This window comes from Tasmannia lanceolata, unplaced genomic scaffold, assembly GCF_043159265.1.
Source record: "Tasmannia lanceolata isolate RefF3 unplaced genomic scaffold, GAP_Taslan_0.1 ptg000006l, whole genome shotgun sequence".
NCBI classification, from domain to species: domain Eukaryota; kingdom Viridiplantae; phylum Streptophyta; class Magnoliopsida; order Canellales; family Winteraceae; genus Tasmannia; species Tasmannia lanceolata.
In genome coordinates, this window is record NW_027518683.1 from 45,621,515 (window position 1) to 45,638,818 (window position 17,304).

General features: G+C 37.7%; 1 protein-coding gene across 1 annotated transcript; it reads left to right on the forward strand.

The window, feature by feature from the left end:
• The first annotated feature begins 16,357 nt into the window (after positions 1-16,357).
• On the forward strand, positions 16,358-17,173 carry LOC143879086 (putative disease resistance protein RGA3). The gene has a single exon (XM_077381276.1). It carries the CDS (start codon positions 16,358-16,360, stop codon positions 17,171-17,173), a length of 816 nt encoding a protein of 271 aa, XP_077237391.1.
• Positions 17,174-17,304: the final 131 nt, after the last annotated feature.

The following is a 17,304-nucleotide window of genomic DNA, read 5'->3' on the forward strand; positions in this document are numbered from 1 at the left end:
TCTCTCCCTATCTACTACACAGAGAACAAGTGGATTCATAACATTGGTCAACATTTGCAGTATGAGCAACATGCACTTGTAGTTTGTTTTTCGGAATCGAGAAAATCTTACTTTGAGTGCATATGCTAATAAGGGTTAGTGGGTTTGGTAGTCAGCTGGTTTCATGTTGAACTGCAATCTTACATATATAATTTGGCAACGTTTGTGGTTTGTACTTTGTAGGCCTGTGCAAGCCATTACAAAAATTTGTTGAACTGATCCCCATTAGTGGCATGTTTGGTTAATATTTATTATTTTTAACCGATTCTTTTTTCGGAGTTTTATTAGCGTGCCCAACCGCCAAGTACCTTCAAATCGGTATCATCATTGATATTTGATCCAACTGCAGCTGTAGACACCTCATTTTGAGCGAACCCTAATTAGGTGTGTTTGAATGAAACCTTTCCAAATTAATGATATAATGTCCCAAATTTCTTCTTATAATAGGTTAGGGTCCCAATTAGGTCCCTTTATATTTTCGTTAGAATCCGTTTATGTTTGCCTAGTGAAATGAGCGAGATAGGTAGTGTGGTTTTGTATAGTGTAGCAGCTGGGGGTAGTTTATCCAGTTTGAGGGTTGTCTTGTCAGATTAATTAATTGTCCAAATAGTAGTAGGAGGGTGTCTCTGAACAATTAAAAGGGCGCGAATTAACTTTTTCTTTTCATTAAACACTTTTCCAGTGGACCACGCTATCATTTTAGAACCAAGTGTAAATATCACATATGGGGGTGTCCTAAAACAACTTGAAGGGGTTAAAAATTTTCTGAAAAAATCTATAAATAGATGAGAGGGGTTTCATTTGTGATAATTTTTAGGGCTCAAATTGAAACCCTAGCAGAGCTCTTTCTCAAGAGAAAAGAGTGGAAAATATAAACCCTAACTTCGATCAAGCTTTCTTCTCTGGCCATTCCTCCGGCCATTTTGCCCGTACTCTGGTTGTATTCCGATCGTACTCCGGTCAAGCCTTCTACCTTGTGCTATCTTCTTCTTCTTCTTCTTCTTCAGCCATACCTCTTGGAAACCTAGATCTGTGATTTTTTTTACTATGAAACCCTGTTTCTTCACTCATAAACCTTAGATCCAAACATTTTAGCTCTAGATCTTTTACTTTCTTAGCTAGAAACTCCAAAATTTAGTTTGAATTTTAGATCCGAAGCTTTGTGTTCTTTAAACCTAAAATCTGAACCCTAAGCTCCTTAATTAGTTCTTGATTGAGCACAAATCTGATTGTTTTCATCAAATCAGTTCAATCTCCCTTTGTTATGGTGTAGATCTGTTTCGATTGCTGTCTTTAATACTGGAGGTTTATACTCAAGAAGGAAGTAGAAGCGAAAGGGATTAATTCGACGAGAGGTAAGTGATTTGTTGTTTATTAAGATATTTGCTTATACATGAATCGATATAAATTCTTATGGATCTCTATTGTATATTGCTATATTTTCTTTAGACATTTTCATTAATTGACTCTAAAAAAATGGTGAGATCTGTGTTTGTCATATTGAGTTCATGATTTTTTTCTTTAGAAAATTGTCGGTATACCATAAGATCTGTAAAAAATACCTATGATTTGCTTAAACAAGTTAAGTTTATGAGATTTATTTTTTAGAAAAATGCTTGCACTATCATATTTTGGTAATAATATGCTATTGGTCGTTACTTACAAATTGTTTGCTCAAATGATTTTTTTATTATATTCAGTGATCTTTTGTCATATACCATAAATGTTTTCATTAAAGTCAAAGGTTCAGCTTATAGCCATCTACATAATTTAGATACCTATTTCCTTTTACTTTGGGTCCAGGTAGACTTTTTGTATTTGGTTTGACCATTTTTAATTATGTCATCCTTTTATGTGGTTCACATTATTTATGACTGGAAAAGGTTTTGAATGATTGTTTTGGTTAGAAAGTATTAATCATGTGTAAATATCAAATGTTGTCTGTCATTTTCTTGAGCTCTGTTAATGTCATGAAATCTTTTTAGGCACTTGCACTAATTTGTCACTCATTTTCTATTGAATGGTTTATAAAAGCTTTTATAGGGCTACTAGAGCTTCAGACATGAAGAGCAAAATGCAAATTTTTTTTAGTATATGCCGTCAGTAACATCATTCTTTCATAGCAGCCTTAACCCCTTTTAACAATGGCAGCCCCCTCTTCAGTTTGATAATGGCAGCTCCCATACTCTTTTGATAATGGCAGCCCCCACACACTTTGATTGTGGCAGCCACCTCTTCATTTTGATAATAGCAGCCCTAGCACTTTTTGATACTAACATACTGTAGTACCCTCTTGTATATCATGTATCCCTTGTTGATCTAGATAGATGCTGCCACAGCTATAAACATGAAGTGAATGAATGAAATTATTGAGCAGGGTAGCATTAATGTCGTTCTATTATTCAACTCATATAATTTGGACCATGTTTGAATCATGTAAGTTTGAGGAAAGTTATACTTGGATCAAGGGAAAGATAAAATGAGTTTGAGGTGATTGTTAAAATAGAGTAGTGTGTGTGTGTGTGTGTGTGTGTGTGTGTGTGTGTGTGTGTGACTGTTTCTCTACACGCTGATGTAGGGACTGTTATGTTTTAAGAATCACATCAACTCAGTTTGCCCCCCTTTTGCTTCCCATTGATTGGATGGTGACAACCCCAAGAACTGTTAGAATATCTAATTTTCTTTCAAATAATAAAGAAAAAGACCTGTAAGTACAATTATAGAAACATGGCTGTAGTGATATCATTGGTTTAAATGAGATTTCTCTTCTTCTATTTGATACAAGAAACAGTGCCAACACTTTAGTTTAGATAGTTACTCATCCATAGTTTGTTTTCCCTTTTCAATTGGCTTATAATATTTTGGAGCTGTAATGATATTTTGACAGCCCTTTAGCCATTAAAAGATGAGGTGTTTGGGTGGAAGTATCAAAACATAATAGTGTTGATACCATTTCATTGATTAACTTCACCAACCCTCTGTTCTTTTGGTGACTAAAGAGTTGTCAAGGCCATTTAACTACCTTTCAAAAGATAAAATATCAAGCTCTGTCGTAGGCTGAATAACAAGTGGCTAGGTTAATTAGGTTATTAGGTTTGTAGAAAGTTAATATAAGATAAATATTATGGTCGGCTGTGATGATCTTGACTAATTTTCATTATTAGATAGTATAATAAGAAGGTTCTTGGAGTTTATATAAAGAAGAAGAAAGAAAGAGAACTCAGTTTTTACTAGTCCATTTTCATTCTTGATATCTCATTCTTTGGTTTTCTTCATTTTTATCTATTGTTTTATTTTAACCAATACTAAGCAGATTTTTCTTCATCATGGTAGTCATTTTCTTTAATTTGTTTCAATTTTATCATTATTACTACTTTGGCTTTCCTCTATTTTTAGATTTAACATCACTTCCATTTCTTATTGTTTCCATCGTTGATTTTCATAGATTTCATCCACCATGGAACTTGACAACCCATCTTTTCCATTTTGTTGCACTTCCATTCACTCTCTTTTCTATTAGAATCATCATTAATATGTTAAGAAAGCAGTAACGAGTAGTAAGGAGGACTGAAAATACAGAGTAGTAGCGTAGGCCTTGAATCCAATAGAGTATTGTGATGTTTTCTTCTTTAAAGCAAATCTCTGTTGAATTGACTTCATATCATTTGAAATTCACCAAGAGAACACTTATTGATTTTAATTGGCAAAGGACGTTCAAGAGTAGGGCTGCAACTCGAGCCGGGTTTTACCCGACCCGCATCGACCCGACCCGAAAATAGCCTGGGTTGGGTTCAGGTTTCATGGGTTTCGGGTCGAGCCGGGTTGAGCATTCAAAAGCCCGCATCAATCTCGGGTCGAGCCGGGTTTGAAGGGGCCCGACCCGACCCGACCCGAGTTACATAAGTTATAGTATGTACATTTTTTCTACTGTTAGTTAAAAGTTAAAAGTGAAAACCCACGCACCCACTATTACTGTATGTGAGTGTAATTTCTGCTTCTATGAGTTGAGTTGATTCAAGTGTTTGATTCAGCATTGTTTGATTGTAATTACAACATTGTTTAATTACAGCATTGTTTAATACAACATTGTTTGATTCAAGTGTGATGTGAGTGTAATTACATCATTGTTTGATCCAAGTGTAATGTGAGTGTAATTTCTGCTTCTATGAGTTGAGTTGCCTTGCCAAACAAGAATTTTCCTTAAAAAATTGCGTCAACGTGAAAAAACCCGACCCGACCCGAACCGACCCGAGATTTATCATGGGTAGGGCCGGGTTTGGGAATCGTGGGTTTTCTGGAAAAAAACCCGACCCGACCCGACCCGAGATATTTCTCGGGTAGGGTTGGGTTCTCCAAAACCCGACCCGCCCGACCCGAGTTGCAGCCCTATTCAAGAGCACCTAATTTAGATATCCCAGGTAGTTCTAAAATGGCCCAAGGTGATAAGAAAGTTCATAATTTTTTTTACATTCATATTATGTTTCTGCCGTGAATTCCCTGGTTGAAGCAGGGGTGTTTCTGTTGTGCATTCATATTCATTTGTCTATGTGCTAAAGTTCATAAGAACTGAATGTAGGTTGACATGATTCAGGTTGCATAAGAATTGTGAAAATTCTTCCATTCATTGGATTAGAAACCTAGTTTATATCTGTCCTTGGCCCCATATTCATGTGAAATTACTAAATATCATAGTTATGTACATGTCTTTTCCTTAAGGATGTGTTCTTCTGTTTGTTTAGTGTGGGTGTGTAATTTTTTTTTTATTTGTGTCAAGTTTCATTTTGATTTAGACGGTATTATCTGAAAGATTTTGCAAGTGCATGGAATTTATAGATGGGTTTACACAATTATGGGTTCTTCATCTTTATCATTGAAGAATTGACTTGTACGAGAATTACATGTTAACATAGTAATAACTGATATAAAATGAGTCTGTTTGTTGGTGTCTACGCTTTAAATTGCCATGTATTCATTTCCTGGTTTCATAGAATAATATTTGTATTAGAGATTATTAGCTACCTGTATACTGTTTATTAAATGTTTTCATAAAGAATGGCCATTAATTTTGAGAAGAAGGCGTTAGATGGTTTCAAGTCAGTATACAGGTAGCTAATGAAGGGCGATGAAGGCGTTAGCCCAAGCCCGTCCTTAGGGGACTAGCTCGGTCCTAGTAGCACTCCTCTCTTTTATTTAGTAGACTTGTTTAGTCTTTTAGACCTTCTTAGAATTTGTCCTCTCATTGCAAGGGCAATGAAGGAGTCATCTAGAGCCCCACTAGGAGACAAACTTTGTCTCGTGAGGTGATGCTCCTTTGGAGACAAGCCTCATTTAGAACCTATCCTTAGGGAGTTTACTTTGGTCACATTAGAAAGCTACTCATAGGAGGCATGCTTGGCCTCATATATAGAACCCTCTCTAAGTTGTACCCCAACTTGTACCCCCTACTAGTTGAAGACTAATTTAGTCTATTAGAAACCTTATCCCTCTTTATCATTAGAGAGGCAATGATAAAGTTACTTGGAGCCCCTATAGGAGACATACACTGTCTCATTAGAGTTAGTTGTACCTTCATTGGAGACATGCTTTGTCTGATTTTCCTTGTTTATCTTCTCTGTGTTTAGTAGACACTTTTTGATTAATTTATATCCCTTATAGAGTGTTGGTCATTCTTTGACTTATTTGCATCCCCTTATAGATTGTTGTCATCTTTCGACTTATTTGCCCCACATTTTGGTAGCATTATTAGAGAGTCTGTGACTTACTTGCACCTCCTTTTTAGTGTCATTAGTTTAATAGTTTATCCTTTGCCATAAATATGTCTTTCCCTTTTAGAGACTAGCTTAGTCTTATTAGAGCCTTCCATAGTTGGGATCTTTCCACGTTTTTCATAGTTGGGTCACTGGTTTACTTTTTCAGTTTTTTACCTTTTAGCTCTGGGAGTTTTACCTTATGGTGTTTGTACTCTGCCGCGATTTGGATTACAGAGTGTGTTTTCTTATTTTGTTCCTTTTGGCTAATAGGGTTAAAATATTTAAAATTCAAAATATCAGAAATTTGAAATCTAAAAACATTAGAAATTTGAAGCTCAAAAACATTTGAAAATCAGAAAAATCTCAAAAACATTGAAACATTTTAAAACCTCCAAAACATTTAAAATCAGAAAAGTCAAAGTTTTTTTAGAGGTAATTTAGGAAAGTTTGTTTCCGAACTACGTTGGCTTGATCCTCTTCCACGAGGTACGTAGGTAGCTCGGGATTTTTATCCCAAGTCCAGTCAAATTTTGTAAATAAACCATTTAAAATTTAAAAAAACACAAAACTATTTCAAAATTCATTTTCAAAAAGATCTTCCTTTAGAGTTAGAAGTTTGTCTTAGATAGAGCGTTTTGATTGTTGTGTGTTTGTATTAGAGTTAGGAGTTTGTCCAAGCTAGGAACGCTTCCGTCTGGTCAGTTGGCGATCCATATCGCTGACTGATGACTAGATTTAGGATGCGTTAGATAGCCCATTGTTTTCCTTAAGACACACAGCCTAGTGCACATAGGATATATGAACCACCTGCATTAGCTTAAGGATAAAAATTTGCATTTAGTTAGGGCATATAAGGAGTCCTAAAATTTATAATTTAGTTGAACTTAAATAATCGCGAAAGAAGCTTTAATAACCAGTTTGGTCTTTTAGTTCGACTCTAATTTAGTCGTCTAGATGTCTTAGGCATCATAATTTAGAATAGGCGCGAAGAACTACGTTGCCTTGATTCTCGTGGAGGCGAGGATACGTAGGCGGCTTTGGATGAAAACCAGACCATCCAAAGAATCGGGCGGAAAGTTTAGAGTTTTAGGGCTTGTTATTAGTGTTTTAGGATTTGTGTTTATTGTTATCATTGTTTCTAGCTTATAACTATGATTATGTGTTTTACTTTTGATTGTGATCATCTCTTCATTAGTTTTACTTACATGCTTAGCTGTAGCTCTCACATGTTTAGCTGTAGCTCTTTACTGCTTATATACTGTTTACTGCTCATTTGTTTAGCTATAGTTTTTATTACTATTGATTATCATTTTTACTATCATTTACTGACGTTTGTTTCTTGTGCAGGTACATCGTGTTTAGTTTCTATAGCTATGCATGTGTATGTTTACTGTTTTCTTAGATGTGTTGAGTTAGGATTAGATGTATGTTTAGAGATTGGTAACAGGGTTATCTGTAATCGGTTTGACATTAGACTTTTTCGCCTCTTTGAGAGACGGTGGATTCTAGTGATCATTCTAATGACAGATGATACCGGTACTAGTTCTCTTTATGTATGGATGTTAGATATGATGTATGGAGATAGATAGCAGGGTTATCTGATATTAGATGGGTTCTAGTCTTCTCTGCCTTTTTGAGAGACATCGAAGTCTATTGTTCTTTCTAATGTCAGATGACACTAATATCATTTCTCTTTATGACTTATTTGTTTTCTTTTATCTATCATCGGGTCATGCATGTTTAGGTAGACATTTTCTAGGGGATGCCCATTCCCATTTCACATGATTTTCGCCCAAAATTCATCAAAGTTAATTGAAAAATGGCATAAGAGACCAAGTACTTGCACTTGGGCGGATTGAGATGCTCTTCGGACCTTCCTCATCTATAATCAGGCACGAGCCCTTATATATTTTTGGTTATCCATTGCACAGAGGATTTGTTTTCCGGTTCCAGGGCCGACTTCCCTGGATGGCGACTCTGAGTTATTTTAGGTACGTCTTGGTTTCGAGCCTCGGCTCTGGAGCAAGACGTATCTCATTTTTATCGTCACTCATGCTATGGTGGCACTGTTTTGAGAGTTCCTTGGTAGAGCACTCCTTCATGTGGAGATCCAAATGACCGACGAGGACTCATTCCCCGCCGCCTCCTCAGGATTGGGGTCCACAGCAGTGCACTTTTTAAGAGGCTGCTGTTGGATCAAATATCAAGGATGGTACTTCCATCGTACCACCTTCACGTGACTTGTCGGTCGGCCACCATATAATTTCTCCTTTTCCAGAATGGCTTCCCAAATTTTGTACAACTTTATTTACCTTTCATTAGAATGATGAAATAATTATTGAAAATTTGATTCCATTCTGGCGTTGGTATGGAGTCTTGACGGTACTAAACGCTAGAATGGAAATTACGATTGATTCCTTAGATAAATTCCGGCCCTTACACAAACAATAGAATTGGAATCATTATCCGTTTACAGAGGAAATTGGAATTGGATTGGAATTTGATACCGATACCGATTGCCAATTCTGGAGATCCAAACGATTGATCCCTTTGTTTAAGAAAGAAATAATTGCAAAATATGTGTGTGTGTGTGTGTGTGAGAGAGAGAGAGAGAGAGAGAGAGAGAGAGAGAGAGAGAGAGAGAGAGAGAGAGAGAGAGAGAGAGAGATAGAGAGAGAGAGTTTGTCTTTTTATGAAGAGAAGGGGGAGAAAGAGATGTTGGAGAGGGAGTTCCCTTTTTGGATATTGTTTGGTGTTTTTTTTGGATAGAGAGGGATGGAAAGGCTTGAGTTGCTAAAAAAGGAGAGACATTTTGAATAAAATAGAGAAAGACATGGTTGGCTAATAAAGAGTAAAGGAAAATTTTCAACTTTGACTTAAATAGGTATTTTACTAAATGGAAGAAAATAACTTATTTTAGTAATATTATAATAATTTTAAATTTTCCAAGATTTTCTAATTTTTGATTTAAAGCAACTTTTGTTTTTAGAATTTTAGCTGTTTACACCTTCAAATCTTAATCATGTTCCTCCGCCGAAGACCTTTTTTTCATCTCATCCCTTCACAACTTTAACCTATTGTCTCAATTGAAAAAATGCTCAGTCATATTTTGATGCATGTGCATCTCAACGGATTGCGGAGATCAACGGCCCACGTTGACGCTTCAAGAGTTTTAATTTAAGTTAGACATTTTGAGAGTATTTTTAGTAGTTTGAGCTAATCTAGGAGAGAAGTTTTAGGAAGTAGTAGAGATACTTTAGGATTGAGTTTTATTGTGGACGAAATTCCCATCTTGGTTGGACATCCATGTGTAGGAGGATTTTAGGATATTTGAGACTTTTTTTAGGAAAAGTAGGATTTGCTTGCCTTTTCATGTTTTTTAGTTTTAGTAGAATTAGGAAGTCTAGTTTGATTAGAAATAGTCTTTTCAAAAGCCTATAAATTGGCATTCATGTAATCTTTTTCATTATCTTTTTGTGAATAAAATTTCAGTTGCCTTTCTCGAGTTGTCGTTGCCGCGAAGTCCGCCGGAGTTGTCGTTGCCGTAACCAACAAGTCATCTACTGCTTGTTTGAGAGGCCATCTTACCCGAGCACCTTTCTCCCTTCTTCTTCTTAATACTAGGTTCTTGTTCCATCTTCAAAACTCACCAAAAGCCTTCAGCTGAAACCCAGCTTATTGGTTGTTTCCACCTTACCAAATCAGCCCCATAGCATCCCTCTCTTCCCTAAAGTTTGATCATAAAGCCTGCAAAACATAACCCAAAAGCTATTAATTTATCACAACCCATTCTCCCACCATATTCCATGATTCTTAACCTCATGCCTTATTATCCTCTGTCCCTTGAGACCCATCCGATTAGCACTTTAAATAGGTCACTAAAATAGACACAGAATAGTCATCTAATCTCACATGTTTCGTCTCTCTCTCTCTCTCTCTCTCTCTCTCTCTCTCTCTCTCTCTCTCTCTCGCCTTCCCAACTAGTCACCCATCTTTCCCATATTCCCAAACCTCTTGAGTTTTGACAGCACAACCCATTTTCTTTATTTTCTTTTCCTTTTCCAAGCTTCCGCTATATCCGCCCGTCATTTGGCATCAGAGCTAAGAAAACAAGGGATTCTATCTCTCTTGTAATCTTGGACAAGAAAAGATGCCCAGGAAAGCCCGATATTATCACACCTCCGGATCTCACATACCCTTCTTCTACGACGAAGATGAAGACGAGTGTCTTGATTGGATCGACACCATCGATGAGTATATTGAAGAAGAAGATCTGAATCAGGTAGAGATAATTGAGTGCATCGAAGATACTTTCAGAGGACGTGGGAAACGTTGGTGGAAACTTATGAATTGGTCTCGAGAATTCTTTAGCGAAGCACCAAGGAAAAAAAATTTCGTGATCAATTTTTGAAAGTGTTTACACCAAAAGCTTTCCAAAGGCTCCAGGCTAAACAACTATATAAAGAGATTGCTGGCCAGGCACATTCTCTTGTTCCACTACGACAAGCTCCAAAGATGGATCAAAGCGACAAACTAAAAAATCTGACAGAGTTATTGAAACTCAAAAGCCAACAAGAGACACTTAAAGTACAAGCTCAAGTTGACATCATCGAAGATCCGTAGAGGCTAGAAAATTTCATTGAGAATTCACTTGAAGAAGAAGAGAAAATTGATGTAGTTGTTGATAATGAATCAATTAGAAGCGTGCTGGCACCAAAAGATCATACCACAGAGATGAAAGAAGATCCGCCCCTCCTTGCCGATTGTAAATTACTTGATCCAGATCTAAGTGAAAGCTACTTTATGCCTTCGCCACCAAAATTCGAAGACTATACTGAGGGCATATTTTCTGATCAAATCAAATCCCACAGCCAGTAGAAGAATGTTAGAATAATTGCCCGGTGGAAGTATTTAATTCGTTGGGAAGGCCTCCAATTCGAAGTTGGAGCGAGAACCACATCCGACATACCAATTTTAACTTCCTATGTTTTTATAAACCTTGATGAACTCGTGGATGAGTTCTTTTCGAGAAAGGGGCCGGTATGATGCAGGTGCATCTCAACAGATTGCGGAGATCAACGGCCCAGGTTGACGCTTCAAGAGTTTTAATTTAAGTTGGTCATTTTGAGAGTATTTTTAGTAGTTTGAGTTAATCTAGGAGAGAAGTTTTAGGAAGTCGTAGAGATACTTTAGGATTGAGTTTTATTGTGGACGAAATTCCCATCTTGGTTGGACATCCATGTGTAGGAGGATTTTAGCATATTTGAGATTTTTTTAGGAAAAGTAGGATTTGCTTGCCTTTTCATGTTTTTTAGTTTTAGTAGAATTAGGAAGTCTAGTTTGATTAGGAATAGTCTTTTCAAAAGCCTATAAATTGGCATTCATGTAATCTTTTTCATTATCTTTTTGTGAATAAAAATTTCAATTGCCTTTCTCGAGTTGCTGTTGCCGTTGCTGCGAAGTCCGCCGGAGCTATCGTTGCCGTAACAAACAAGCCATCTGCTGCTTGTTTGAGAGCCCATCTTACCCGAGCACCTTTCTCCCTTCTTCTTCTTAATACTAGGTTCTTATTCCATGTTCAAAACTCACCAAAACCTATCAGCCAAAACCTAGCTTATTAGTTGTTTTCACCTTACAAAATCAGCCCCATAGCATCCCTCTCTTCCCTAAAGTTTGATCATAAAGCCTGCAAAATATAACCCAAAAGCTATTAATTTATCACAACCCATTCTCCCACCCTATTCCATGATTCTTTTGAGCTAAAACTTTCAAATCCAAGGTTGTATCCTCTTCTATGCTTTGAACTTGTAATTCTACATTTATCAAGAGGAACTCCATTAGGGCTTTTACATTTTATCTATTCTTTGGAGTGATTGTGAGCTTAAGAGTTTGTAATCCACCTATCAAGAGACAAAGATAGAGTTTTATTTTTGTTTCTTCATTTGTATTGAGGGTCTATGATTCGGCCTGGTAAGAAAGGAGAATCAGTTGTAAGAGGGAGTGTCCCATCGCAAGGCTTCGTGCAGAAAGGGTTTGTCCCCTTCGGAATTGGTGTTGGAGTTTGTACGGCTTGGAGATTCACCATTGAAGAATCTCAACTATAGTGGAGCACCCAAGGAGGTAAATTTGGAAGAGTGGAGTAGGTCTTGTGATAGGCCGAACCGCTATAAAATTGTGTGTTCCTTGTGGCATGGCTTCTCTCTTCTCCCTTCTTTGCACTTGGTGATTGGTAAACTCTAACCCTAACTTGTATTTATGATTTATTGAACTAGGGTTAGTAAAATACACATGATAGGAATATCTAAACCCTAAAATTGATTATCTTGGTTGTTTGAACAAGGGTTAGATTAATTTGTGCTTAATTAGTAAAGTAATTTTAATAATCCATCTAATTGAGCCAATAATTTTTAATTGACCAATTCACCCCCCTCTTGGGTTGTCACACTTGCATTTCAATTGCTCGTTAACTAGGAGGGTTGAGGCATGACATTAAAGAAAAGGTGCAACTCTAACCTTATTGGTCCTTCAATGATGTTCGCTTGGCAAGCAAAGTGGAAAAGTAATACCGGCTACGGCGAGATCAAGGGCCAACGGTTCTTTTAGAACTCAGAATCTAGGTCATGAGTCTACTCCTAACTGGAGGAGTACATCTCAATTGCGTCCCTCTAATGACTTCTCACGATTGTCCAATCGTGATTTGACTCCATCTTTTAAACGGCCTAATCCTTCATCTCCTCAATGTTTCAAATGCTAAGGATTTGGTCACATTGCATCGGAGTGCCCCAATCGCAAAGTTATCACTCTTGTGGATGGTGAATTACATGAGAGCGATGATGTACAACCAACGACCGAGCATCAAGAAGATGAAGAGGAGGTCACCTATAGCGATTAAGGGGAGGCCCTTGTGGTTCGAAGGTCTATGAATATGGACCGTTCTAAGGAAGATGTTTGGTTTCACCACAATATTTTTCACACCCGTTGTACTTCTCATGGCAAGGTTTGCAATGTTATCATTGACCCGGGTAGTTGCGAAAATATTATTGGAAAGGTGATGGTGGAGAAATTGAACCTCAAGACCGAACCTCATCTACATCCTTACAATCTATCTTGGATTAGTCATGAAAACGAGGTAAAGGTTTCAAAGCGTTGCCTTGTTCCTTTCTCCATTGATTCTAAGTCTAAAGATGAAATTTGGTGTGAAATACTACCTATGGATGCATGTCATTTGCTTTGGGATGCCCTTGGGAGTTTGATCGCAAAGTCATCCACGATGGTTTCAAGAACACCTACTCTTTTGTTAAGGATGGAGTTAAGGTGACTTTGGCTCCCTCTAGAATGGAAAAGGGACTCAAACCTGACAAGGGGTGAGTAACTTTTTTCTTTCCAAGACCGAATTTGATCAAGAGTCCAAGGAAAATGGCATGTCCTGTGCTCTACTCGTTGTTGAAGTTAATGACGAGCACATGGAACTTCAACAACAATTTAATGAATTCATCACCAAAGGGATTGGATTTGACAACATATTAGGTGAACCGATGGATATTGAAGAGATGGGTGAATGAAAAATAATTACATCAATTTTTTCATCCAATTACATTGATCCTTTTTTATTCGATCCGACATCGAAGGCTATAGTGTTTATTCATGAATTCAAGCATATTCAAAATGGAGACATATTCTATTTTTGCCTTTGGAATTAAGTAGTAGGATTTGCTCCTCAAGAGTTTAAGATGATTAACATTATTCGACACTTCAAAACTCGAGGACGAGTCTTCTTGAACAATGAAAGTTTGGCGAACTTCAAGATCGTGCGGATGGTCTGTTTCGAGTTCAATCACCCGAAGATTATGGCGTTTCAACTACTTTCAATGTTTTTTTTATCTTATTCCTTACCATGGAAGTGACCAGGTCAACTCAGGGACGAGTTGACGTTCAACCGGGGGAGAATGATGTAGGTGCAATTCCCACTACAAGCCTCTGGACCATTTTCAACCACGATTTTGGGCTATTAAATGACAGAATTATGAAAAACGGTAAACTACAAAGTTTTAGGTCTTTTTGAGATCTTCCAACAAGTACTCATGGTCAAAATTTGGAGCAGTGGTTAGAAAGTAATGTCAGTTTTAGTAAAATGTGTTTTGCTAGCCTTGACTAGTCAATGTTTTGAGTTCCTAGGCTATTTATTATGTTTGTAAGTCCCTAAACTAGTTAGTGGGCAAGCTTGAACTTCCTCTCTCATGTATTTCTCTATTTAAAGAGTAGCAAAAATTTGTAATTAGAGTTTTAGTTGAAGAAGAAACGGTTTTAAGCATTTTGCAAGAACTCTATTGCTTGTTTCCCTCCACAACCATGAGGATTGTGTTTCGCCGATCCGAACAGTATCAAATTCTGCGGAGCGGAGTTGGTTCCATAGATTCTCATTAATCTGCCCCCATTTTATGGGAGAGAATGAGAAGCCTTGCTGAACGCACCCTAAGCTGTTCATTTTGTAGTCCTTCTCATAGTTACCAGGGTGGTAAATAGAATTCGGGAAATGAAATGTGAAACGGAAACAGGAAACGCATGCAAAAAAATACAGGGGAAACGAGTAATGAGAAACAATAGAAAATCGTACGAGAAACATCTTAGGAAATGATGTGTCTTTTCCAAAATGATTTTCATAAGTTCCAGACATGTTTCCTACACATTTCATATGCGTTTTCTACGAGTGTTGCATACGTTTATCACGCGTTTATGCATTATTTACAGAAGTTTTCCATATGCTTCCCATGTGTTTCAGAAACATTTCTCCAATTTTGTATCATATTTTGGAAACGTTTCCGAAACGTGTTTCCCTCATTTTAGGAGAAACGGGTTTCGCAACCGCGAGAAACACGTTTTAGGGGAAACGGTTCCCACCCGCCCAAGGAGTTTCCGGCAACTGTGGTCTTTTTATCATAGCCACAGGGCGAGCATTTGGGATGGGACTAGGACCATGTGGATCGCCTTGTGATGTTTAACATAATCAATAGTCTAGATTTCACATCATCCCTCACATATATGTCCGTTTCTACACCACCTTGCAAACACCCACTTTTCAATAAACTTTTTACTTATAAAGACTATTTTCATAAGCACTGGTTTTGTAGCCATTAAAAAAAAGCACTTATTCTTATTTTGAAAAGTGGAATGATACGTTCACCCCTTTCTTTTACACTAGAGGGGGCTGTCCCAAGTAAAATGGCGGGAGGGATGTGAGTGGGGGAATCCTATATATATATTATATATATATAGTAGAAGAGAAAATAAGGGAATTTTTTGTAGAATTACACATCACTCTTTTTGACTTTTTTTAACAAAGGCACCCATTCAACACACATATTTTCAATCATACCCCCTCCTTTATGCTTTTTAACAAAGGTACCCATTAAAGCCAAATAATTTCAATCCTACCCCCTCCTTTATGCTTTTTTAATAAAAAATCCATAGGGTGATCTTAACCATCCGATTTAAGAGGGATAAGATATTATGGAAATCTCTATAGATTGGAGGGCTAGGATCAGCCTATGGAAATGAGTTTTGGGGCACAACCTATTTATGTTGTGTTCCATCACATGGACGGTTTGGATCAACCTATGATGTGGTCCGTACAGTTCTTTGACGGCCCGTGCATCCCACGGGGTTTTTTACTAGTATATATATATATATATATATATAGAGAGAGAGAGAGAGAGAGAGAGAGAGAGAGAGAGAAAAAACATTTCCTACACACTTGTGTAGGTAAGTTACCTACGCACTACCTTAAAATACAGTGGGGGCCTACATTGTTTGGGTGATCCAAACAATTCATTTGAATGGTCCTCACATAGATAGGGTGTCCACAAAAAATCAGATCCATAGGATCATCCCAACCCTACGATTTGTGGAGGTAAAATGGACGTGTATAAACCTTCACAAATTAGTCCATTTTTTGCCTCCATAGTTTGAATGGTTAGGATGATCCCACGATATACATTGGCCGACAAATTTGACTAGTCTGCGTATCGTGTGAATGGAATCTCTATCGTAAAATAGGGATAAGGAAAATCTATCCTTATTTTTCAACTACCTGTCCATTTCACACTTAATATATATATTGGAGGGTTAAGATCATCCAGCCAGAAGATTTTTCGGATATAGTCTAATCAACTGCACGGATCTCAACAGATGAATGAATCAGATCATACAAATAGGTGGGCCCCACTATACACCACCATTAATATGTGATCCACATGATAGGTTGTCCCATCCCATATTCCCATCCCTCCCAAACATGGCATGCGTAAAGTAAAGACTTTTCTATGGGGAAGGTTAAGTGAGAGCTACGAGACATCATAGATGAAGGGCCGAGATCATCCCATTGATTTGGCTAGACTTATGGTCGTTGTCCAGGCTCAACTTTCCACCGACATATCTGACTAACCCGCGTGGGCTTCATTACTTTTGATTAAACTTAATACTTCTTCTTTCTCTCTCTCTCTCTCTTCATTATTTTCTCCATCTCTACTGAGTCTGAGACGTCTGGTTCGGATTTTCTTCTTTGGTAGAGTATGGCAGAAATCGCAAAAGTATTTGTATCCACTGTTCTTGATGAACTGATTGTCAATCTGAAGGAATCGGCATTACAAGAAATTAAATCAGTATGGGGTTTTGAGGAGGAGCTTGAAAAGTTAGAGAGCACAGTGACACTTATTCAAGGCGTGGTTGAAGATGCTGAGGAGAAGCAAGTTAGTTCTGAGGCTGTTCGAAAATGGCTTGGAAAGCTCAAGAATATCGCTTATGATGCTGATGACTTATTGGATGATGTTGCGACCGAAGCACGACGATCTGCTTTGATGTGCGAAATTCACACAAGCAAGAGGCAGAAGATAGTCCACTCCATCTCCTCTTTTTTCAGTTCTAATAACCCACTTTCATACAAACGTGGCATAGCACGTAAGATGAGGGAGATTAGAGAGAGGTTCGATGTGATGGCAAATGAACTTCGATACCTCAATCTCCATAAGACAGATGGAGGGAGGCCTCTCCAAAGAGAAACTAGCTCTTTCATAGACGAATCTGATGTTATTGGTAGACAAGTAGACAGAGACAAAATCATACAATTGCTGGTATCAGATGAGGATGATGAATTGTCTGTTATTCCAATAGTTGGCATGGGTGGGCTTGGGAAGACTACTCTTGCTCAATTCGTCTACAACGATCACAGGGTCAAGACGCATTTTGGGCTAAAAGCCTGGGCTTGTGTGTCTGACAATTTTGATGTACGGCGAATAACAAATGATATCATTGAATCTGCAACTAAATCCAAATGTCATCTCTCAGCACTGGATGCCATCCAAGGGCATCTCCAAGAGGTACTGAAGTAAAATTATCATGACTACACGAGATGAAAGGGTTGCAAGGACGATGGCCACAATTCCTTCCCACGATTTGCAGGGTTTACCAGATGATGATTGTTGGGAATTGTTTACTCGGCGTGCATTTGGGGGAGGGATTT